General features: G+C 37.1%; 2 protein-coding genes across 8 annotated transcripts; one reads left to right on the forward strand and one right to left on the reverse strand.

Annotated features, from left to right (window-relative positions):
- Window positions 1-802: 802 nt before the first annotated feature.
- On the reverse strand, window positions 803-17,060 carry LOC132186678 (RING-finger, DEAD-like helicase, PHD and SNF2 domain-containing protein). Of its 2 annotated transcripts, XM_059600683.2 has the most exons (20): window positions 16,974-17,060; window positions 15,660-16,485; window positions 15,312-15,518; window positions 15,115-15,176; window positions 13,855-14,359; window positions 13,199-13,399; window positions 12,052-12,307; window positions 10,164-10,404; window positions 9,877-10,046; window positions 9,193-9,786; window positions 7,846-8,012; window positions 6,952-7,168; window positions 6,700-6,864; window positions 5,675-5,791; window positions 5,207-5,449; window positions 4,900-5,104; window positions 3,340-3,554; window positions 3,110-3,261; window positions 1,703-1,967; window positions 803-1,523 (listed from the first exon to the last, which is right to left on the reverse strand). In XM_059600683.2, the coding sequence occupies exons 2-20, from the start codon at window positions 16,481-16,483 to the stop codon at window positions 1,263-1,265; spliced, it is 5,067 nt and encodes a 1,688-aa protein (XP_059456666.2). In that variant the 5' UTR covers window positions 16,484-16,485; window positions 16,974-17,060; the 3' UTR covers window positions 803-1,262. The 2 variants fall into 2 exon arrangements, with proteins under 2 accessions (XP_059456666.2, XP_088373552.1); XM_088517426.1 differs by having other exon boundaries at window positions 3,110-3,554.
- Window positions 17,061-18,534: 1,474 nt separating this feature from the next.
- LOC132188534 (Nucleic acid-binding, OB-fold-like protein) lies at window positions 18,535-23,683 on the forward strand. Of its 6 annotated transcripts, none has more exons than XM_059603024.2 (5): window positions 18,535-18,591; window positions 21,162-21,417; window positions 21,714-21,789; window positions 22,764-22,890; window positions 23,264-23,683. In XM_059603024.2, exons 2-5 carry the CDS (start codon window positions 21,262-21,264, stop codon window positions 23,460-23,462), a joined length of 558 nt encoding a protein of 185 aa, XP_059459007.2. In that variant the 5' UTR covers window positions 18,535-18,591; window positions 21,162-21,261; the 3' UTR covers window positions 23,463-23,683. The 6 variants fall into 6 exon arrangements, with proteins under 6 accessions (XP_059459007.2, XP_059459005.2, XP_059459003.2 ...); XM_059603022.2 differs by having other exon boundaries at window positions 21,181-21,417; XM_059603020.2 differs by lacking the exon at window positions 18,535-18,591 and adding an exon at window positions 19,084-19,476.
- The last annotated feature ends 512 nt before the right edge of the window (window positions 23,684-24,195 follow it).

A 24,195-nucleotide genomic window follows, 5' to 3' on the forward strand; every position in this document is an offset into this window, starting at 1 on the left:
CCACGTCTCTAGAAGAGGCTTTACGTACGTTCCTTGAGAGCCTGGAAAACTCTGGAACTCCTGTCAAAGATTTGAGCCCTTCGGTTGTAGTCAGTAGGCTCCCTTCCTTGGTCTTCTCCCATAATTGCTTCGCGTTCCAAACACTCCAACAGCTCCACCACACCTCTTTTCTCTCCACACTTTAGTCTCAGCCACCCCACCGATGCCATCCACTCTTCTCTATCTGGGTGGATCTCAGCTTCCCATTCTTTTTCTATTTCAGCCACCGAACCGGAACCCCGAGTCGCACATCTCACCGCTAATCCACGATTCAATCCCCACTTGCCAACCTTGAAGCTCAAGCCAGTATCTGGACGATGATGGTGTTTGATTTTGCATTGGGGACGAGAAGAAGAGAGGTTGGGTGTTTGGGTGCGGTGACAAAGCGAGACTGCCATATTCATTTCGTCAACAACTCAGTCTCTGTTTCTGAGGCTGGGGTTCTCGCCTCTCGGAATGTATTTATATTTTTATACAAAGGTTGGGCTTGTCCACGTGTTGCTACTGGGTTCAGAATGCACACGTCACACGTGACATGCACCATGTGCCACGTGTAACACAGTTGTTGATAGAGTGTTCGAGATGCTCATAGTCATAGTGACCATTAAGATTTACGTCCTAGTCAAACATTGTTGTGCATCCAAAAGAGCAGGGATTAGGGAAATATGTGCCTCATTCCAGGAATATGATTATAAACTGTTAAATCAATAAAATCTAATCGATCATGGATTCATGATTCACACGCGCTATTACATTTCCAAAAACAGAGAGGGAAAGCCAAATAAACTTCATTGGAATAGAATAAAGCTTGTTGTTGTTCCCTCTAGTTGAGTTGAGGGGGCAGTCAATTATCAGATTTTCCATAGAAATACATTATTTATTTCCTGAATAGAAAAAATGAATCAGTAGTTTATTACACAAATGAATTCCTATTTTAAGTTAGCCTCGCCCTCCGTAGTTGTCATCACAGAGATCTCAACAAATTTTCTTTATGAAGGGGAAAAAGGAAGAAACATCTAAATATATACAAAAAGGAAAATACTTTGATACCAACAGACAAAATTTTGATTAGAGAACCTAGGGTGACGCGATGCGCTATCTTGCTTGCCCTAACGGGCTGCCATGGTTATGATGAGAACATCTGGCTGGACCCAGAAAATTGCTTTGTTGCACTTCTATTCTATCAAGTAACTTATGCTACCACAGACTGACTGATTTGATCCTCATGAAGAACATGTCGTATGCTCCTTGAGTCTCCTCTCAGCTGCTACAGCAGCAGCAACCGAAGGTGGCAAATGTCTGAGACTTTCAGTTAATCTTTCATCATTTTCTGGTACTGCAGGTGCTACTGTTGCAAATAGGGATTCGACATCTTTAAGTGTCAAAACAGGCTGATCTTGATTTTTTGTGTTCCCACTGATGAATGAATTGGTATTCCTGCTTCTATTCAATTTGTACAGGCTCTCTTCAACGGTGTCTTTAACCTACACAAGAACAAGAGAGATTTAAGTACCCCACTTGTCCATGCATCTATACTTTGATCAAATGTTAACCATATTAGCGGGAGCATGAGTGTTGTATTTGTTGTTTGTGTGTGGGTGTGTTTCTCTATATTTCATGTATATATGTGATGAGAATTGCATAACTAGAAAGATGCACCTACCATAAAACGATGAACGAGTGTCCTATTTTCCTGCCCAATTCGGTGTACCCTGCTGATAGCTTGTGCTTCTGCTGCTGGATTGAGTAGCGGCTCAACAAGAACAACATGCTGTGCTTCTAAGAGATTGAGGCCATTGGCTCCATGTTGGATTAGGATCAATAACACCTGAACAAAATTTGATGCTGGTTGCTGGGCATGTGTTTTCTGAGTTCCCTGGGCACTGTTTTCTTGTCCTCTAAATTTGCTGATGGCAACATGTGATTTCCTGTACTTATGAAGCCATAACCATAAGCAATATGAAAAAGCGCACACACACACACTCGTCAAAGCTGGTAAGTGCATGATAGGTTATGACTAGGGGTGATTAAGGCTTGGCAGGAAGGATTTTGGACAGGAACTGAGAGCTGTAAATTTGTATAATTGAATGCTATTAAATATGCTAACTGCAGGCACCAAATCAAAATCTACTTCAGAGATTCTTCTAGAAAATCAAGGAGGGAGGAAAGGAGGAGGGGGAATAACTGAATATCATAGGAGATCACATCTATGAAAGAAAGGAATTGCAACGCTAAAAGGAGTTCAAATGCTACTGGGAATTTTACTGTATTCGACTCAGTGAAGTATTAGATAAATCTGATCTATCCTGCCGAAACCCATACTCTATTGGGACAACGAAGTAGCTTCTCATTTATGAAATTTGAGTTTCAGAAAGTTTGTCTAATATAGCAAGATGTAAACAACTTAAAAACCAGAGATGAAGACTCAATAATAGAAATGATCCTGACTTGTGAAAGCAGGTGACAACCAATTTATGGAGATTGTTAATAGCACAGGAAGCGTCATCGGAAGGCCTGAATGCCTTGATTCTACACCTATCTTATGTGGCAAGATTAAGATTGGGGCCCACTTGGGAAGTTTCCTAGTCATTTGGCCATGTCTAAGAGCGTTCACTTCATCTTATCTTTGAGTTTATTTGAGTTACTTATATTTTTATTATGTTTTACTAATTCCGGGGTAATGTGATAATTTGGAGATTTTTCTGGAGTGTGCTGTACTAGTGGCTCATGCATCTTATATTAGTCATTTTTTCATTCAGCTTCCCCTTCTAAAGAACCGGGTTGAACACATAGCTCTTCATAAACCTGTAGATTCAATAGGATTAGACCACATTTTGACTGGTTCACTTATGCAGTCCAGTGAATGGACAGAACCAAACAAGGGGCTGATTTACTGGTTTTCCGGTCAAACTGGCCTGTCTGGTCCAATTCTCCATAATTTCATTTGCAACTACCTAATATACTAAAAGACTTGGGTCATTATCATTGAATACTATACAAAGTTCTTTGGCTTATTACAGTCAAAATCTGCAAGTGAATTCCATAATGAGTTGTCTGAAGGATCTCTCACCTGCCTCCTTTCATCCGGATATAAGTGATGTCATTAGTAGTGAAGGCATGTTCCAATACATCAAGGACATCATTCCAACTTGAGAAAACAAGAACTTTGGCCTTTGGATCTGTATGCTTGATCCACAAGATTCTTCTTGTGACTGCTTCAATCTTCAGAATAACCAAGATAAAATTACTATGGCACCAATACCTAACTAGCTTGTGACAAGGCATTAGTAGAAAGCATACCTTTGTTCCATATGAACCCTGAACAATCATAGATTCTTCAAAATTCGCATGACCTTGATTTGAATGACCCACAGACGAACTACAAGTTTCATTTTGTCCATCATCAGCATAAGCAATATTTCCAAAATCTGTATGCTGTCGACATGTTGGGCACATTACCCATTTGGCTTGAAACTTAGTATCCTGTACCCTCCGCTCAGTCATTGAAAATAAACCTGCAAGAGGGAAATATGAAATTGCAATTAGAAGAAATTTTGTACAGAGGAAATCGATCAAAATGAGAGGAATTACCAATCAAGAGAGAAGCCCTCAAAAAACAGATGGTTGTGTATGGGAACATAGCCCCTTTTTAGTATCCTGGTTTAGATTGCTGATATGAGCCTCACTTTATTGTTCACTCAAGGAAGTACAACATACCACTTCACAAATGGCATTTTCCTCCAATTAAGGGTTCTCTGGGATTTTCTTTTCAAGTGGTTAAGATTTTTCAAATAAAAAAATTTAGGTTATGTTTGTTAGAGTATTTGGGTAAGTGTTTGGATTCAATACAACACCACCTATACCCTAGACAACCCCATACAAGCCAAGAAATGTCGGCACACGCTAACACGTGTCGCCAGAGAGAGAGAGAGAGAGAGAGAGAGAGAGAGAGAGAGACTTGTCAACAACTATAGGAGCAAGCCACCACTAACCCCTGCAGCAGTGCTTTAAAAAGTGTTTTTAATGTGATAACGGCAAGAAGTGTTTCCTGGTGTGGTCCACATTTGAGAAAATGTTTTGTGGCTTACACCTACTAATTTTGAGAAAACAAAATGGATGTAGAGCCAGCTTCTTACAAAAAATTAAAAAGAAAAAAAAAAAAAGTTTTTGTGTGGCCACCCTCAATAGAAGAGAGGGGTTGGCTACACGGCCACCCCGATTTTGTTGGGGTGGCCGTCGGTCACCCCTGGCCTATTGTAGTGGCTGTGTGGCCACCCCTCTCCTTCACTTAGGGTGGCCACGCGTAGGGACATAGGCAGAGTTTGGTATGGGCAGGGGCCAATGGCCAATAAATTGTGTTGCTAGGGGTCGATATCCAAAAAAAAAAAAAAAATTACAATATAAATTTTTTTTTTTCGTCAACTTATTTTTTTTCCCTTGTGAGTTGGGGGTGGCCATGGCCTATATGGGCCACCCCCTTCCTCTGTCCCTGGCCATGTCGCAACTCTATTTATTTTTATTTTTTATTTATTAAATAATAAGTTAGTTCATACCACTATAAAAGTTAAGCACTTGTTTTGTCAAAATATTCGTATAAGAAGGTGTGAGAGATTCAAACTGATAAGTGTTTTGTGTTGCGAATTGTTTGCTAATGTATCTAAGAAGAGTGAGAAATTCAAACTGAAAACAAAATACAGTTTGAGAGTAGTTTAGCAAACATAGCCTTAATTTCTCTGTTTTTAGGAGCAACAATATACTCGTGGATGGATTGAAAATTTTCTTCGAGGTACCTCTAGTGTTCCTTACTTTTCTGAGGCCAGACCACGAATAATGCAATGCACACAAGAGATGAAGACTTACATTTACAGCATGTAACATGGCCACATTGAAAAACCATCTTTTGATTGCTCAACTTTTCTTGACAAACTGGGCATGTTTCCTCATGAGCTTTGGGTACACATCCACTTTTCAGTTCCGAAGAAGTTGACAAGCTACCTTTCTCTTGAGTTAATGAGGAATCATTTGGGCTTCCCTGTGGCGATCTTTGTTTTGACAGTACCAAACCCTGGAAATGATACATAGACTTAGTACCAACAGCGGCAAAGAAAATATACCGATGAAAACTATTCACAAACTTGAAACTTTCCGATAAACTATGCGTTTGTACCTTCAAGTAACGAAGTTTCCCTTTTATACGTGACAACAAGGCCAAAGAGATGAACTTGTCATCAGAGTATTGTACACTAGCTGAAGGTAATTCTTCTTGACTTAAGGCATCAACCGTTATATCATTCTCATTTTCTTTAAGATGTAATCGTGTTGTCGCCATTTTAATTTCATCATGCGCACATAGAACTTGAGCTTGAGCTATTGCCAAGGACCGTGCATGGCCATACTCCTTTCGCATGCCCTTAACCAAGTGAAAAGAAAAGGTCACATATTTTAAAAAATCTTTGACCATGCATAGTTGCATGTATATTGACTTAGGACTCCTGGAAAGTTTTGAGCAGGCAATTAACAGGCCAATAAAATAAGGAATGAGGTTCTCTACTTCAAATCATTTGGGCATGATGGGTTAATGCCTGGTGGTAGTAAAGGAGTTGCGGCCAGTGAAAAGGGATTGATTAGGCTATACCTCAAGAATGTGTAGCTGCTGCTTGGCTTCTGACATACCCTCTCTCCCTAACTGAGCCTTGCAATAGCTCTTGATAACTCCAAGAACAATTTCCAATTCAGATGGAGATCTTGAGACCTATCAGTCGATATTATCAACAAAAGAAATTATGAGAACAAGTGCTCTTCACTTTTTTAAAAATCACATTAACTGCCAGGAATGAAAATGACAATAATAAATTCCCAGAATATCTGTATCAAACCCAAACCTAGTTATAGTTGCTCCCGGTACTTGTGGGTTTAAGAGGTAATGAACTGTAGATTTAAATTCTTTCATTTTTTGATACATCATTAACAGAAAAATAACAAGAAAGACAGTACCGGCGAGGAGGTCAACAAATATGTGGTCATATATAATTCAACTCCAGGATGGAGAAACATTAGTTTTATAAAATGCATTCCAGACAATGATTTGGATTTAGTGTGTTGTTCTCAACTTCATCCGATGAACACCACAAAATAAGGAATAAAAGACTACTGATGCAGATGGCAAGACACAAATTTTATTTTAATTTAGATCTTATTAATTAATTAGGTTATTAATATTTAGTTTTATGTTTTTGGTAAGTCAATAAATGGGTGCTGCCCTAGACTATTTTAGGTAATTCAATAAATGGCGTTGTCCTAGATTATGTTAGGTAAATCAATAAATGGGCGTTGCTCTAGGGTTTAGTTGTGAGTCTATTTATGATTTGTTCCACTGAAAGCAGACTTTGATGGAATAAAATATGAGAAATTGATTCTCTATCCTTCTCTCCCCCTTCTCCCTAGAAATTTGTTGGTTTTTTTTTGGGATGTGGGTGGGGGGAGAATTGGGTGACAAGAGAGTACATAATTGCATTGTGTCAAGGGCCTGAAATTCAGAAAGAAGGAGACAACGAGGCTTCAAATATCTGGAAATTTTAAAAAATAAAATAAAATAAATCTGAATTTCATAGGCGTAAGCAAAACTTGGATGCACTTTAAGGCAATGAAATTATAACCAACCACAACTCTTTCCCCAGCATCTCTCTTCTCGCGGACTTCCTTTGGTTTGCTCCAATCATAATGATTGAGCGCGAATTTTTTCTTCTGAAAATGTAAGGCCTCTTCAGCAGATGTAATCATCTCTCCATGTTCTTTATTAAGACGAAAGAGCCTGGCTTCGTAATCCTGGAGAAAGAAGTCAAGAATTCTGAAAAACCACCACGAATTTAATTGTCAAGGAGTTAAGGTTAATAGACGAGTTGATTAGCAAACCTGAAATAATCCGTCCAATTCACATGCAACACATGCAGGACCATCCCCATTAGCGTTGCAATTTTGACAGTATCTCACCCGTTCAATATCCGCCTCTTTTGGTTTCTCCATTGTTTGATCAATTTCCAGGAGTCGATCAAGTAACACTATCCTAGAGTCCTCCAATAGATCCAAACCAGTCTGTATATGATACTTTAGAGAACTTATGCTCCGAAATCTGGACTAGAAGCTACAAAAATTACTATCCAATAGAAACATAATATTTCACAAGGTTACATTTACTAGTTACCTTCTATTGAGAACACCAGGCAAAGGGTTTTCACCTTTGCCTTCTAACATAGTATATTCCTAGTTACCATGGAATTCTATGATTTCTAGCACTCTTTTCCTCTATGAAAAGCTGGATACCAAGGTCTGACATCCATGTTTACACCATGGTGTGTATTGTCACTGATTCTGATGCAACTGCTATCAGATTTAAATCAAGAATTGTTTACATAATGACTACAAATACATCACTAATTATAATGAATTCCAAATTTATGTCATTAATCTTTTTGCACAAAGTACCTCATAATGACATTCAGTAATCTTAGAAAGATAGGGAGTCGATATGAAAATTAGAACTTGATCCAATTTTGAGTGTGCTCTGTTCTATGCTAAACACTTTTCAGAAATAAACAATTCAAGACTAACAAGTAGATGGTTTCTTCACAATAATTGATGATAATTAGTGAGTATCCCTCAGCAAAAATATGAGCTGCCCTCTTGAGATGGAAAGTATATCTCATTCAATGTTAAGACAATTACAAATAATGGTTTGGGAAATCAAAGATAAATAGTCAATATATTTAATGCAAAATAATATAATATAGAGTAAAATAAATAACTAACCGGGATGAAATTCTTGATGACCTTGAATTGTTTGGAGTTCCTGAGATGGCTTCTTCAATCTTTTTTATCAGCTCACTGGAGAAGTTCTTGTTCTGCTCAGTATGATGCAGGGCGTCCAACCACCAAACTGTATGTTGATTTTTTCTGTCTCCAAGCGCATGACAAACCTCCACAAAAAAATAATAATAATAATAAAAAATAAAATAAAATAAATCATACGCGATGTAAGATAAACTATAAGAAACAACCTTTAACACATAAACATTACGAACTGCATGATTATCCAGCCTGTTCAAAACATAATAAAGGAACTCCTAAAGAAGTTGACTACCATTAGTTATGGTGATAAATATTAAAATCTTAAAATGTGTTGCACTATAACATTTCTATCACATGGTAGTGATTAGTTTAAGAGTAGATTTGTTAACCATAATAATAAATAATATATCTTAAAATTTTTCTAAAAAGCAAGAGAAGAAACATGCTTTTCTTTTCTCTTTGTTGCTGCAAAGCAAAAACAAAAGAAGTTTGGGGAAACTGCTACAGAAGATACTTCATTAAAAGAAAAAAAAGGCACTCAAGATGTGGATTACTGTCCATTGTGTGCAGAATTCCGTAACAAGTTATTAATGGTTGGGGTGGGGGGGGGGGGGGGGGGGGGGGTGGGGGGTGCTCCTCCTGTTGGTGGTGGTTGATTGATAAAGAAGGTCATTACACCAGTGTGAGAGTGTGAGAAGTGTCTCCCAGGTAGGGGGTGATAATGGATCACTAGAGAAGGCTATTGTGCGCTCTTGCTTTAACTACTTCTCCTACATCAGTGAAACATGAGCAGGAATTTATCTGATTTGGCATGGAGTTGGGATGCCAGAAGAAATTGAGAAATATTACCACTGCTATTGGCTCGACAAATGCAAAGGACTGTTGGTGATCCTAAAGAAGTCCCTTGGAGGGTGAGAACAGTGGTCAGGAAGATCTCTAAATTGGCTGGAGCATGGAGGTCTAGACACGTGTAGGAGGCAGTATAGCTTATGTGCAGTTTTATGTGGTTAGAGACATATGCTTGGATAAGCTTCCTTACGGAACTTTGGTTTTGTATGAGAAAGATGCAAATGGATCTACATTTTTAAGATGATTCTTAATTAAATTTTCAAATTTCCACCAAAAAAATCTGAGCTGATTGCATATAGACCAGTCAATAATTGTAATTACATAATCAGATTGCAGCACAAATTGCTAACAAATCCATAACATCAAAGTGCATTATCCGTATTTAACACAATAAAATTGTAAAATATATATCACGTCTTAAATCCCCAAATGCAATGGAACATCATGGAGGAAACATACCTGCATGTAAGATTTTCTGAACTCTTGTTGAGCTATGGATAGCTTTGAACTGAACACAGATAAGTACTTCTGCTTTATATTCTCACACACTGATCTTAAACATTTTTCACTGATGTAACTGGATGATACATGGGGCTCAATATCACGTTCTTGATCACCATTTAAGCCATTTTCTGATATGCCAGTTGTACAACCTGTTGGATTCCCACCCTCAATTGTGAAATCCATAGAGTCTTCCCCACTCACTTTTCGCCTCTTCATAACATGTTGATCACACTCTTCACTGCCATCTATTTTGGAGGCCTTCTTTTCACAGCTTTCAGGGAAATGTTGTCCCTCTGAGTGGAGTTGTTCTGAGTAGTTTGTAGCCAATGGGAGTATCTCAGCAAGATTATGATGAATGTGAATATTCAATAGAGGGTCTAGATGGAAATCTTCGGACTGCTCTTCAACTAAAGCCAGTGCTTCCTTGTACAATGATACTGCTTGACCAAAATTGTTCTCAATTATAGCTATCCCAGCAAGCCCGTTTAAAGCAACAACCATTCTCCTCAGAGCTTCCTCCCCTTCTACCTTCGTCTTACCAATGAGAACCTACAGAATACAATCTGTTTAGACAGAAAGAACTACTTGCTAAAGTTTTTCTATAAAAAGAGACCAATAATTTTCTCATAATTCGCCCACCATCAATATTTCCTCCATAGTCATGGGGGATTGTTGCAAAGAACGCAGCCCTGAGCTTCCCACTTGAGGATGGCAGCAGGCCTGGCGAAGCTTCAAGAGTGTATTTAGCAGTTTTCCAGCCTCCGCATGAGTTATGAAAGGATCATAAGAAGCATCAGAAGATACAGAACCTGGAAAAAGTGGCAAGAACATAAGTGTAAACTTTAAAAATTGCTTGTCCTACTTGAAAATTGGTATATTTCTTGTAACTGACTCTTATGTGAAGTCACAGAATAAAAATTAATAACCTTGGACTTTCCTCTTTAGAAAATCATCTTTCAAACTTTCAATAACTTCACGGGCATAACTCACACAAGTTTCATGTTGCCTTTGGTAAAAGTGCTCTTCAATTGGTGAGAAAGTGAGCCAAGAGACGCACTCATCCTGAGGGGGAAGCTGCAACTCATTTGCTAAATATCTTTTTGATGAACGCCACATGATTTGTTTAAAGAAATTATGTGTAAATTCCATAGCTCCTGCATCTCTCCTCTGGAAAGGTAAATAGCAACATTAAGAAAATGGAGCAATATACAAATATTTGGAACTCCACAAAGGCTCGGTAAAACCACTCAAGGAAAGAGACTAAAGTACATGACAACATGACAAATGTGAAAGCAAAGGTCCATGTGCAATGGGAGGTGGGAAGGAGGGGGAGGGGGGGGAAGGGGGTTTGAGAGGGAGGTGGGTACTTAGGTACTTTTCTTTAGAAAAGAAGGATATCTCATATAATAAGTCTTTTCAAAGTTATGTTTCATTAGTAGGTTTGGCCCCAACTCCTGTGAGAAAAATGTGCAAGGTATCTTATCTTAAATATGACTAATGAATTTATAAATAAGTAATCAGTTAAGAAGAGGTCAAAATCTAACATTCGAATAGAACATACTCTACTCTCCTTGGAAATGTTCACCACATCTTGAAGAGTTCTTACATGCTACTCAATGCTCTTTACATGTCGTTACTGGAATCATTATATAAACTTACAAAAGCATAATTGCTTACTACTTTTGTCACAAATTCCATCATGCCAACTGTTTAGCAACCTAATGCTAGCTTTATACATGTCATAGAGACGTGAATATATTTCATTCTCTGTCCATCCTTTTTCATGGTTGTCTAAATGAACACTTCTATAAACTGCATCTTCTTCTCCCAAGAGAAATATCAAAGTCTATCGCTCATTTTCTCCGCAAAGGAGGAGCACCTCTAAAATGTTTTTGAAACCTTCAGAGATTGTTGACATCCAAAAACTTTTTCTTCTATGTATGTTTAGCATTAGTACAATGAACCTTATAAAAAATACAATGGTCTTTTTTTTTTTTTCCTTTTTTTTTTTCCAGTCTAAATCCAACATATAAGCATTAACATGTGTTAGGTACCATTTGTAGAAATTTTGTGATGAAATATAAAAAGGAAGTGGAAGCAAGAGAGAAAAATGAGGCGAGATTTTGGGGTGGTTCGGCCTTAGAGACCTACACCCACCACAAGGAATTGCCATAGGGCTACATTTTGCTCTTATTCAATTGAATGTGTTTACAATACAAATGATCCCTTTTTATAGGGGAATTGTGGTAGGTGAAGTGAATGCAAATAAGGTACAATCATACATAAGTGATAAATATTCTAATAAGGAAAATATCTAACCAAATATAGAAACCCTAAATTCTAACACCATCATTGAACTGTTGACATCAAACTTTACGATATAACACTGATGGGTCAAAGTATCAAAATGGCTGAATCATTGACAAGTCATGTAACTTTATTGATTTCAATTAAATACCTTCTAAATCCTTGGGTAAGGGCAAGCAGCGGCAGTTATTTAATATAAGCATTAACATTGCAAAGACAGTCTTTAGTGTCCACCATTGCACGCTCAACTGCTAGGGTAGCACCAGTATTTAGCCACTGAAAGAACTTAGGGGTAAAAGAGAAGGAAAAGCAAGCAATTCTATCACCTCGCAAGGAAGTTGTAGCATAAAGGACTATACTTATTTCCAATCATATGAAATGCAGTACCAAGCTATACTTATTTCCAATCATATGAAATGCAGTACCAAGTGTAGCATGCATAGCCCCCTTACAGTCACATTGCATATACTAGATCACCAAAAATGAAAAATATAGAGAACCATATACCTCATATGGATCTCGTATAACCTCAATCCACCACCTAGAAACATCAAAAGGACTTGCTTTAAGAAATCGTAGAAGTCCATATAAGTCGTCCAGTTTGCGTTGTATAGGAGTCCCTGTTATGCACCACCGATGCTTAGCAAATAACCGAAGAGCCATTTCAGTGGCAGCAGCAGCATTACTCTCCACCATTTGAGCCTCATCCAAACAAATCCTCCACCAGAATATTCTGGTAAGAAGAGTTGGAATAACAGGAAATCTGCAACCAAATGACCTCCCATTGTAAAACATTCAACTCAGAGAGCTCTACATCCGAAATTAACCCATTAATGTTTCTAAGGAATAGTATCAAAGGAAAAAGGGAAGTCTTTACACCTGGACTGCATAAGTCTTTTGCAATTGATGAGCATTTATATGTGACCAAGTAACTGATAAATATTCATTAAGTGTGACCATTTTTCTTAGCTGGCTATCAACCTATCTAGGCCTCCTCCTCCTTCTGGTCTTGGAACTGATTACATAAAATTTTAGAAACAGACCATGACAAAAATGAAGTTTACAACAGATAACTGTTGTTGATTTTAGGAAAGACATTGTACTGATGAATCAGAAATAAAACATAGAAAGCTTCTGAAAACTGAAATAAATATCATGACCTAATGTTGGTTGTAAGTAATCACATTCAAATTAATTTCTGAAGAAAAAATATACATACAGGTCCAGATGCAGATATTAAACAACATATCCTAGATCAGAGTGGAACTAGGATATTCCTCAGAGGTATTTAATGCTAGTTTGATATAAAACACCAAACTAGGACAGTAGCTTATTTAAACTTTCTCTTTTCTAATTCCAAAACTGCCATTCTCTTTCTTTCTCAAAACATTTATTAGGCTATCAAACAAATCTCCACAGCAATAGAATTAATTCCAAACTTATGCAGAAAATTTCTGTGGGTGTAGTTGCCTGAAATACTTGACACACGAGCTAGATCTACACTATAAGAGAGCCTTACAAGCAATTTGCTGCAACTTAATACCTGTGCTCAGAAATTTGTACAGAGTAGAGTAAAATAGTTCAAAAGTAAGGAAGGAGCAAAGTTTGGGCAAAGAGAAGATGTCATCACAAACAAAAACATTAAATCACAAACCTCTTCTGGAATCTCATGAAGCGTCGATCACCTTCATGCCTATCAGAGTCATGTGACAGATCTTCTTTAAGTATATCATATGTGGTTAATACGATGTCAGCACTGACAAGCTCGCTGATATCCACTTCAGATGCATCTGAAAGAGAAGTGATTTTCGCGCCTTCATAGACACAAGTTTTTAAAGAACCTGGACGTGTATGACTAGGATAATAGATTACAAACAATGCGTCAGTTGATACATATGGTATGAGCAAGGATGAAATTTAGAATCTTTGTGTGAGCGCGCACGCAGATGTGCACAAGAATATAAATGTTCATCATCACACTTATGAGGACTTGTGCTCCCACAAACATGATGGACCCATGCGTAGCTAAAATTTTTCCCATAATGCCTTCCCAATGGCCCTTAGCGCAAATGTGGTTCTTGGATGACCGGAAAACTAGTTAAAGCTATAGGGATTGGAGATCTTCTCATCATGTAAAATGCTAAGGAAACGCAACATCTCATGAAGATTAATTGCTCAACATATAGATCAAGATAAAGTTCATCTTAGAATTCAACAACTTATGCAAAATATGAAAATTAAGTCAAATGTACTATTAAGGGATACTGAGATTTAAGAAGAATGGGGGGATAGTAAAAGCAAAAATTATACCGTATAATTTCAGCATGCCATTGAGACAATATAGGAGCTGGGCAGACTATAAGAGTGGCACCAGTAGCAACAGGAGAGTTAGTTGCTTGCATCAGTTCCGAGCATAGTGGGCAAATGTGTTCCCCTTCTCTCACAACTATGTTGGCCGTATTTTTCTTTCTCATGTGCTTTTTTGTATCAGCCATTGATCTCTTTTCAAATCCTTGTCCGCCAGAAACTTCACTTGATTTTAGATGTTTTCCTTTAGTTGAATACCCAACACAATCTGCATGTTGCCAAGCATCACATATGTCACACTGTACCCATAATCCTTTATACTTTCGATTTTCATTGACAGCTCCACAGATACACTCAACACGCTCCCTTTTCAATCTCTTAAGATTAGATTTCTGGTGACAAGGAACCTCAGATTCAGTATTAATAAATATGGCATCTTCAGATGCTGACTTCCGATGAGCAAAGATGCAAGCAAGCAGTTCAACTGTTTTCCCCAAACCCATCTCATCTGTGGAAGTCATAAGAGTCATAATCATCATGGTCAAATCAATCAGAGCCATATCATATTCAAACAGACTTACTACACTTAACAATTTGAAATTACACAAACCACAGCCACCGTTCTCAGAAGATCTCTTATATGTTTTTGTCTTCAATTAATTAATCACAATGAATTGAAAAAAAAAAAAAGCTTGCAAAAAAAAGTTCTTCGGTGTATTCCTCTCCTTACCCTCATTTGCTCCAAGTGGCAAAAAAATAATACAAATTTTAGAAAAGGTGAGTTAGGACTAGTCAATATCATGACTAGCACTCATTCAACCAGGCTTACACATCCAAGCTAATTTTCAAGGTTCTCTATCGCAAATCTAGGCACCAACATGCCACTCTCAACATTTGGGAGCACATTTAGATGTACAAGTGACATAATCTGAAATTGTTTGGTAAGGAATCTGAGCTTGATAAGGAATTATGCATAACCTTATTTATGAAAAAGAAACAGGGTGACAACATAGGCAATCCGAAAGGCCACCAGCTATACTCATCTTGGCCTTTTAACCATGAGGTCCCATGGAGTATTCAGTTTATTAGAGACAATTTTGTGTAGGACACTACATTTTCAAGACGTAAATATGGCCAATTTTATGCATAATATCTAATTTTGAACAACATTAATTTTTTAACAATTTCTGGATGAAGTTGTTGAAAACAGAAGATATCATTAAAGCTTTGACATATGCAAGTCAGTATGGAAGTGGTGCTTACCAGCAAGAATTCCACCAAAGACATATGGTGAAGATTGCTCTGGCTGCAAAGAAACATTTCCACTGAAAAAAAATACATAACAGAAGTAAAAGTAAGCATACGGGGAGAGAGAGAGAGAGGGCTGAAGATAAAGTAAATCCAAATTGAGAACGCAAATATCTTTCCACAATACACAGGACCAATTGAGAAGATGATACCTGAATGGATTATAGAACATTTTTGTACGTGTGTCGAGAAAATCCACAGGCAAACATAAAGGAGAGAAAAACGAACTTTTCCCACTTCCTACCAAGCTTCTTGAATCTCCTTTCTCTCGTTGTACCATCCAGTAGGCTGCACGACGCTGATATGGTCTCAGCTCAGGAAGCAAGTCAGGTATATCATCTGCAAGCATTGGATTTACTCTGTACAGAAGATATGCCATTGACTTAAAAAAGGCAGGATTAAACCAGAAAATTTAGAAGTTGGAAAGAACAGGTATTGCATAACATAATATAGCATTAAAAGAAGAATAATGGTAAGAGACACACAACACTATTACTCACTTGGATGGGTTAATGGCTTCATAAAACCCAGCAGCATCAAGCCTTGCACGCTTTTTTGCATTGAGACTACCATCTCCCATCTCCGTAAGCAGCAGATCATTTTCCATTTCTGTTGATATAGTAACGCCATACCTAGCCTCCGAAGTCATTACTTCTGGTCTCAGCCAAGCCATTACATTCATCATACTCCTTTTCCATTGTTGCCTCTTATTCTCCAAAAGTGACTCACAAGCTTCAAAGGCACTTTTAAGAATCTCCACCCTCATTCTGAAAGATGAAATGTTCTCTAACGATGTAATTCCTATAACTGGCCTAAGTGTCATAAACTTCAAACTTGCCAAGTGAACAAGACCAGAAATACCCTCATCCGGTCCATCAAAACTCCCTGATAAAATCACTGAGTGTCTCTCTGTATCATCTCTTGTGCATATTTTTACGAGTTCTAAAGATACATCACTAGAGGATAACACGGGCCAATGACCTAGTTTAATACGACCAAGAAACTCATTTACATTGCACACCTTAAACCTTAAGGTATACTTCGAATCCTGGAAAAAATCCTCACTCACTTCACAGCCAGAAAACCCTTCCCGCAAATTCAAAGCAGTTAGAACAATTTCCGAAACATCAAGGTGCTCATCTGAAACCCAAGAAGCTCGATCAACTTCCACGAAATAAGGCTCATCAGCTATATCAAATTCATTATTTTGCACTTGCTCGGTATTGATAGCTTGCTGATTCTGCAGCCCTGCTTCAGTGGTATCATGGCTTTCTAAAATTACCCTACCCGAATGATGGGGATGGCTTTGCTTCCTTCTACCCATGACTATAAGAAAAAATCACTCAAAGTTGGCAACTTATCAAACTAAAAAAAACAAACCCAGCATCAAAGGGTAAAAATATAAACTTTAATAAGCATCTTCAGTTCTCAGATGACATTGGTACAAATTCAGGTAGGAAATTTCATAATTCAAGAAGCAATTATCAACGTAGAACAACAAGAAGAAGGAAAAAGTAACGAGCATACGTTTAATTGAAAGGTAAGGAAGAGCACCCAGGTAGTCTAACTAAAATTGGAAAAAGAATATGAAAAAACAAACATAGAAGAATGGCGCAACACAGGCAATTGCTAGAGTTGGTAAAGAACTTTGATACAAAGAGAAACGGGTCACATAGAGAATGCACGGAAGCATCGCAAACATATTAGTATTGTATCTGGGAACGATAAATGTAATTTAGGAGCCATAATACTAAAGAATGAGTTAAGAAAGAAATATATTTAAGGAAAATAGAAAGCAACCATAGATTTCGAACCTGAAACCAAAATTGTGTGGTTCAGAGTTGGAATCAAGAACAGGGTGAGATTGAAGTCCAGTTGCAAGTTTGCAACGTTAGAATTTTGTAAATATGCAGTTTCAAAAAAAAAAGAATTTTGTAAATATGCAACATTGTTGGTTGCTTCGGGTACTTACTGTTGAGGGCTAGGCTAACCTGACAAGTAGGGGTTGTCAAATTAACAGCATATTGATCATGACTGAACTGAAATTAACCGTGAATCGACTTATTCAAGTCAAAAATTGGTATGAATTTTTTTATATTGATGTCGGTTTGATTAATCGGTATAAATTTTTTTTTGTCAGTTAACCTAATTGAACCAAAATATGTATAACCAAACCGAATCTAACTGCCAAGTTTGACACAAATTAAGGCTTTGACGAATAGACTTTTCAAAGTGATGTTTTGTTACAAGTATTTGGTAAGTTTTTTTCATTTTATATATTTATTGCTTGCATCTAATGTTCAATAAGTTATTTTAGCAAAAAAAAAAGGGCCCCCAAAATAAGTAATTTTGACGCATTTAAAAATAATATTGACCCAATTAAAAAAGTTCATGGTTAACTGATTAATTGACTGAAATTAACCGAAAATTATGAAATAATTGTTATCGAAATGAAATCAGTGAATTAACCGATTTAACAGACAATTTCGGTTAACCGATCGATAATGACTTTACCGAACTGAACTGAACCGATACCTACCCCCTGTAGATAGGGTACTTTAGGGCATTGAGTTGACGCTGTCATTAGATTCTGGCATGAACATGTTACTCTTATCATTGCATGTAGGGAACAATTTTTAACACCATTCATAAATTATATAATTTCACATATGAAATGTTGGTCTCATTTAGTTTGCGAAATGTCTATGCCATTGGAAAATGAATAGTTATTACTAGGAATAGAAGAGTGTGGAATATAATAATTATTCTCTTTTTTTTTTTTTTTTTTTTGACATGTCCGCACAAGAGGGGGAGGGAGATTCGAACTAGTAACCTCCGCTTCATTAGGTGTGGTCCCAACCGATTGAGCTACCTCTTGGGGACAACTATTCATATTCCTTAGTTTGACAACAACACATTTAAAAATTAGAATTTAATCAAAATTATGAAAAACCCCATATCTTTTTTTTTTTTACAAACTCATATAAAAAAAAAAAAAAATTGAAATAAAATAGAAGTGGCCGAGGGCAGCCGTGACCACTCCCGACAGCCCTCGGGCAACCGGGGTGGCCGCGGCCATGTGAAGCAAATGTGGGGCCACCCCAAAATGACCGGGTGGTCCCGAGGCTTTTTATCTTTTTACCTTACCTCGGTACATGTCACTTTCTTTTTAGTAGGTGGCACGTTCTAGGCTTAGCCTATTTTAAAAATGAAAATGATAAAGTTCAAACAATGACCCAACAAAGACCCAACTTCTCCACTAGCCACCGGCAACCTACCTCCCTCTCTAAGAACGGGTTTTGCTCCACCAACGAGTAGTCTCTCTCTCTCCTCCTCTGGCCACTGCGTTGAAGAAAGTCTCTCTCTCTCTCTCTCTCTCTCTCTCTCCCATCGGCGTTGAAGAAGGCTCTCTCTCTCCTCCATCGGCAATAAGTAGTTACTCTCTCTCTCTCTCTTAAATGCTTTGTTTTATGAATTAGAAACTAAATTTGAGGTAATAGAAACCTTTGGTTTTAAATTATGCATTTGGACACTCTCGGCTAAAACTCCAAACTTGTATCAACCGGGGTTATGCAGGCTAAAATGCCCTAGATTCTGCATTTTGGGGTTCTCTCATCTAGGTTTTACTTAGTAATTTTTGCATCATTGGACTTTTGTGGGTTGTTCTGTTTTGTGCTCAAGTGAAGTTTTTCATTTTGATTCTTTAGGTTATAAACAAGCTTATAAATTTTGTACTACAAGAGAACCCACCCATATAAATTTATTTATTTATTTTTAAAAGTGGCCACGTAAGAGAGAAGTTGGGGTTATTGTTGTGGTCGTTATACCATATAAATTTATTTATTTATTTTTAAAAGTGGCCACGTAAGAGAGAAGTTGGGGTTATTGTTGTGGTCGTTAATCGTTATACCTCTTTTAAAAAAAAGCTAGGGCAATTTTAGCCGTGGATCTGAATCCAAAGGGGTAAGCCATAAAACCTAAACGTGAGTTTTAATGCGTTTAGAGTTTCTCCATCTCTCGGTCGCTCCGTAACTCCCCACGCACGCTGCAAATTCTTAAGTTTATAGAGTGCCCATTGGAGAAAGAAAACGATGGAGCCACAGAAGCACCTGATCAAACCTCAACCGCCGCCGTGCCGGTAGCCGTTGAACCAGCTCCGAAGACGTGGAATCTCTCGTCAAGAAAACCGGCGCCAAAGCTTCCCATTGCTGACAGTGACAAACTGAGAGTATAAGAGAATCTGAGTAAGAGCGACAGCGAGATTTGGCAATAAAAAAGAGAGGAAGAAGAAGAACTTAATATCTACTTATCCAATTCGTAAACTTTTTGCTCTATCTCTTTCTCCGTACTTCTTCCTACACAGCAGATAGTCCAACAACTCCAATGACATTAGTTCCTCTTTTTGTTTCTTTTTAGTTATTTGTTTCTCTTTCAGTTTTGTTTGGTTTTGTGTGCGTGGTGGTTGAATAGTTGTTATCCATTGTTAGCTATAAGCTGTTCGATGAAAGGTACGAGAGAAGAGGAGAAGATAAAGGGTACGTAAGATCAAGTTGGGTGATTGTGCCGAATATTTAAAACAAAGGGTAGTTCATGTTTGAACTACTCTTAAGACTTTTCAAGTAACCATCATTGGACTAGTTGATTATATAATATATAACCCTTTAACTGCATGTATCTATAATTTTTAGAAATATAATTTTTACATCCTGTTTTGGTAAATTGTTTTGGGGACATCCTTTTATAGAACTTCCTTACATTTGTCATGTTTTGACAAGTTGTCCTTATATGCGTGTGAAACTTTATAATGGTGTTACCATTTCAGACCCAAGTGCAAACATCAAAACATTAAGCAGTTTAGAGTATATCCCCGAGTCCTATTTAGATGCCATTGAGTGGGGGAAAAAAAGAAATAAGAAATAAGAAGATTATGGTACATGTGCAACAAAGATGACTAATTAGCATAGTTCTGGGAGATTTGTTGTTTTAGAACTATATTTACCTGGAAAATATCTCTTTTTCAGAAGTTGTACTAGAAACGGCATGAATCTGCTACTAAATTATGAACTGAGATTTTGATAGTTAGAATGATGCAGTCATGATGTTGATTTATACAGATTAAATTCAGCTTTATACTTGATTTACACTTGATTAGAATGAACATTCTCAAAATTGAAATCTCACTTTCGGAAAATAGGAAAGTGGTGGGTTCAACAGAAAAAATACAAGTGTTGTTTAGCTAGGATGTTAGTATTGATTAGTATGAAACTTAGAATCAATATTCTCATGTCTCTCGAAGAGGATGTTAGGGGTAACATACTGTAAATTCGTAATGGTATTTTATAATTGCTGCAGTTATGTATTATTTTCTCATACTCACATGTGAATTACTATATTATCAAATATGGAAAGAGGACATATAAACAGGTAATTGCTTTACTACTCAAGACAAGGAATTGAAGAATAAAAAGCTTCGAAAAGGAATTTAGATTGGTTGAGATGGTTCAAGGATTTTTGTGCATGCACTCCCCTTTTTTTTTTTTTTTTTTTTTTTTTGGGTTTAATTGGAATTTAGGCTGCTATTAGTTTATCTTTCTGGAGGTTCAAAAACATCATGTTTACAAATTTTGTAAATTGTATGTAGCATTTTGAGCGAATAACTTAACATTTTCTTATCTAATTTATAAATTAATATCAATTGTCTTGTATACATATGTTCTTTTGTGTGGATGTTATCGAATATATACTAGCATGTTATAGGTTAATATATTAATATATATGAAAAAAAACCCACGCACTAGTTAATACAAAATAAAGCCAACTTGAGTTTAAGGTTTCATCCATCTCTTCTCTCCCTCCCTCACCTCCTCATCGCTATGCTCAAGTCTCCAGTACATTCCTAATTCTCCATCTTCAAGATCCCCCTCTTTTTATTATTATTATTATTTTTTTATTTTTTTCAGTTTTTGTTTGTGTAAACTTTTGTTTCTATTGCTACTGATCAGAATCCAAATCCTACTTTAGCAAAACATCAAGGGCCTTCCAAAGGATTGGCGTGCTAGGTGTTTCCTCTAAGCTTGATTTTGAAGTGGCTGTGTTTGGTGAATGGTGTTAGAAGTGTTTAGTTGTAAGAGTAAGAAAGGGGACATGAAAGGAGGAAGGAAGAATCTGAAGAGGGCAGCAGAGGAAGACAGCTTGAATCTGCGGGACGGGCAGGGCATTATGCAAGTGCTCTCTCTTCGAGGTTCTAATCTCATTGAGGTACAGAGCTACACTTTTTTCTTTCCTTTTCAACTTCTTTTTATACATTACAGTTGCTTTCTCTTTGTGTGTGTAGAATGAGTGTTGGCCCCAAAAATGTCTTAGCTTTTCGTTTATGACCTTTTGGTCATACCCATGTAGTTGATTCTTTATCCATTCTATGAATTGCGAAGTGCAAAGATCTTGTGGAATTGGGTTTTTCCCAATATTGATTAACTAGCACTTTTCTGAAGAAGCATATTTCCCCTCCTTCCACTGACATGCTTTAATCCTGCTACCTTTATCTATCTCCTAAGGTAATGGATGCAAAAGGGGAGAAATCACTGGCATTGTTTCCGGCTAAGTTTCAAAAGAGCATGTGGATTAAACGAGGTTTGCTTCATGTTAACTCAATTCAAATTCAGAAAAGTATCATAGCTTGGATGTTTCTACTTTTGCTGATTTTTTGAATTTATGTTCTTCTTCTTCCTTTTAGGGGTTCTCTTGTATTCTCCTTGTGTACTAGAGTTGTGCCTCTCTACGCTTTATTAATGATATGAAGTTACTTATAAAAAAAAAAAAACTAGTTGAGCTTTTTTCCATGTAAATTTACAGAGCATTCCTGCAGTTTTATGGAATCTTTGGGTCAAGTCAATTTCCGTCTGGAAAGCCATCAAACTTATATGTTGTTAATATTGTGATAGTTGCTTGTTATTATTTGTTTGTGGTTGATCAATTACTTTTGTGTCATATATGTTTTTCACTTCCATAAACTTTATGATATAACCTTTTCTGTCAGTGAGTTAACTCTTGGACGGAGCTTAAACTCTGAGTTGACCTTTGTATTTGCTTCTGGTTTTTCTTTTATCAACTAGCCATTTATAGATTTTATTAGTCCATTTTACTTTCTAGGAAATAGTAGGTCATTTGGTGGAGGATTAAAAGAAGTTATGTTCCCAAACTTGAAAAACATATATTATACAGTTTTCTTTTTGTAAGTAAAAATGGTATTATGCATGTTGTTTGGCTGGGTTCAGAAACAGTTTTCAGAAGAAAAAAAAAATTGATAAATAGCTTTCAGAAAATTTCCTGAATGCCTTGTAGTTTTCTGTACTTCTAACCATTAATTATCTGAGAACAAGGAGCTCTCAAAAATGAGCACGATTTTATTTGTAATCAGTTTTCTGAGTTCAAAATCCAATTTGGCTTTGCTACTAAGATAGCCCTTAGTTACTGAATGTTTAGAAGTTGGTGGGCTAAGAGAGCATTAGGATGAACTATTACTTTTTGGTGTGCGTGTGTTTTTGGGGTTGACATCTTCTAAAGGACTAAATTACAATATGAATAGCTCTTTCATCAATATGCAGGTAGTTTTGTTGTGGTTGACATAAGTGGAATGGAAAAGGCTCTTGAATCAGGCAGCAAGGTTTCATGCATTGTTTCCCAAGTTCTCTTTTATGAACAAGTTCGTGCGATTCAGAAATCTCCAGAATGGTGAGTTTACTTCGCATTTTAACAACTGTGAGTTGATATCACAACTCTCTAATTTAATGTTTTGTTGGTATCCTTGCTTCCTTCAATATTATAACCCGGAGTTACTAGTGAGTTGAAATTGAGTCCGGGCATTACTTGAAACCAACAGGCACCTAATCTGATAGCTTTGTCGATAATGCAAACCTGGTCGGATGTCAAGGTTGGCTTGTGGAGTTGACGCAACTGAATCAGTTGACTAGTAGATGTAGCAGTTTATTATTTTCTCTATGCTCTCATTGGAAAACATGAGCACGCTGGTGTCCTTAAATTGTTTCCGTGTTTGTACTTTCTGGTTTCACATTCCTTATAATTTTGCTTCTACCCCTCAATGCAGGCCAGAAATATTCAAATCTACAAATGTGGATGGTTCCAATGGGAGTTTGCATGGGCAGACTTCCCAACAAGAAGAGAATGTGCTTGAATCTAGTGATGATGAGGGACTTCCCCCAATTGAAGCCAATACCAATAGAATCAAACCCAAAGAATTTCAACCAGATGCAGAATCAGATTCCAGTTCAGATATAGATTCTTAAGTTATTCTGTTTGGACCCCTCTCAGCTTCATTGTAACAATTGCAGCCACAGCCAACTTGACTAATCTGTGGCTGGGAAAGAGTTGTCTTAACAACTGAAATTGTTGTCCAATTTGCTCGATGGGATTTTTATTGTACAATAACGTTCACAAATCTTGAGAGTGAAAACTCACCCACCAATAGGATTTTGAGAAATGCGAGAAATCATATTTTTATTTGATATATCTGTCTCAATATAATATCACAATTTCAACAACTCTTGAATCAATTCTTTTATATATATATATATATATATATATATATAAAAGAATTGATTCAAGAGTTGTTGAAATTGTGATATCTCATCAATGAATGTTGTCGTGAACTCTATCAAGCTTTTAGCCGACTGAGTGGTGATGAATTCCTTATCAAGGTTGCTATTGTTATGTGTAAAGGATGGAGCAATGTGAAAGTGTGCATGCGAATCTGAATCTCTGGCAATGGGCGTGCCACGTGGCGGTCTCAATTTCACGATTCTCCGTAGTCTTTGACTCTTTGTGTCGTATATGCGTAATGAATGAAAGGCCCATTAGACTGGACTCCACCCAACTAGACAAACGACGCCGTTCGAGACTTGTTTTTTAGCCGCGGGATCAGGATATACGACAATCTTTGAAACATTGCCGGATCAGCAATTTGACATCTACGGCCAAAAGCATGCCACGTTAACAACCTGCAAAACCAGAGTTTTGTCT

Source organism: Corylus avellana, chromosome 6 (genome assembly GCF_965113065.1).
Source record: "Corylus avellana chromosome 6, dhCorAvel1.hap1.2, whole genome shotgun sequence".
Taxonomy (NCBI): Eukaryota; Viridiplantae; Streptophyta; class Magnoliopsida; order Fagales; family Betulaceae; genus Corylus; species Corylus avellana.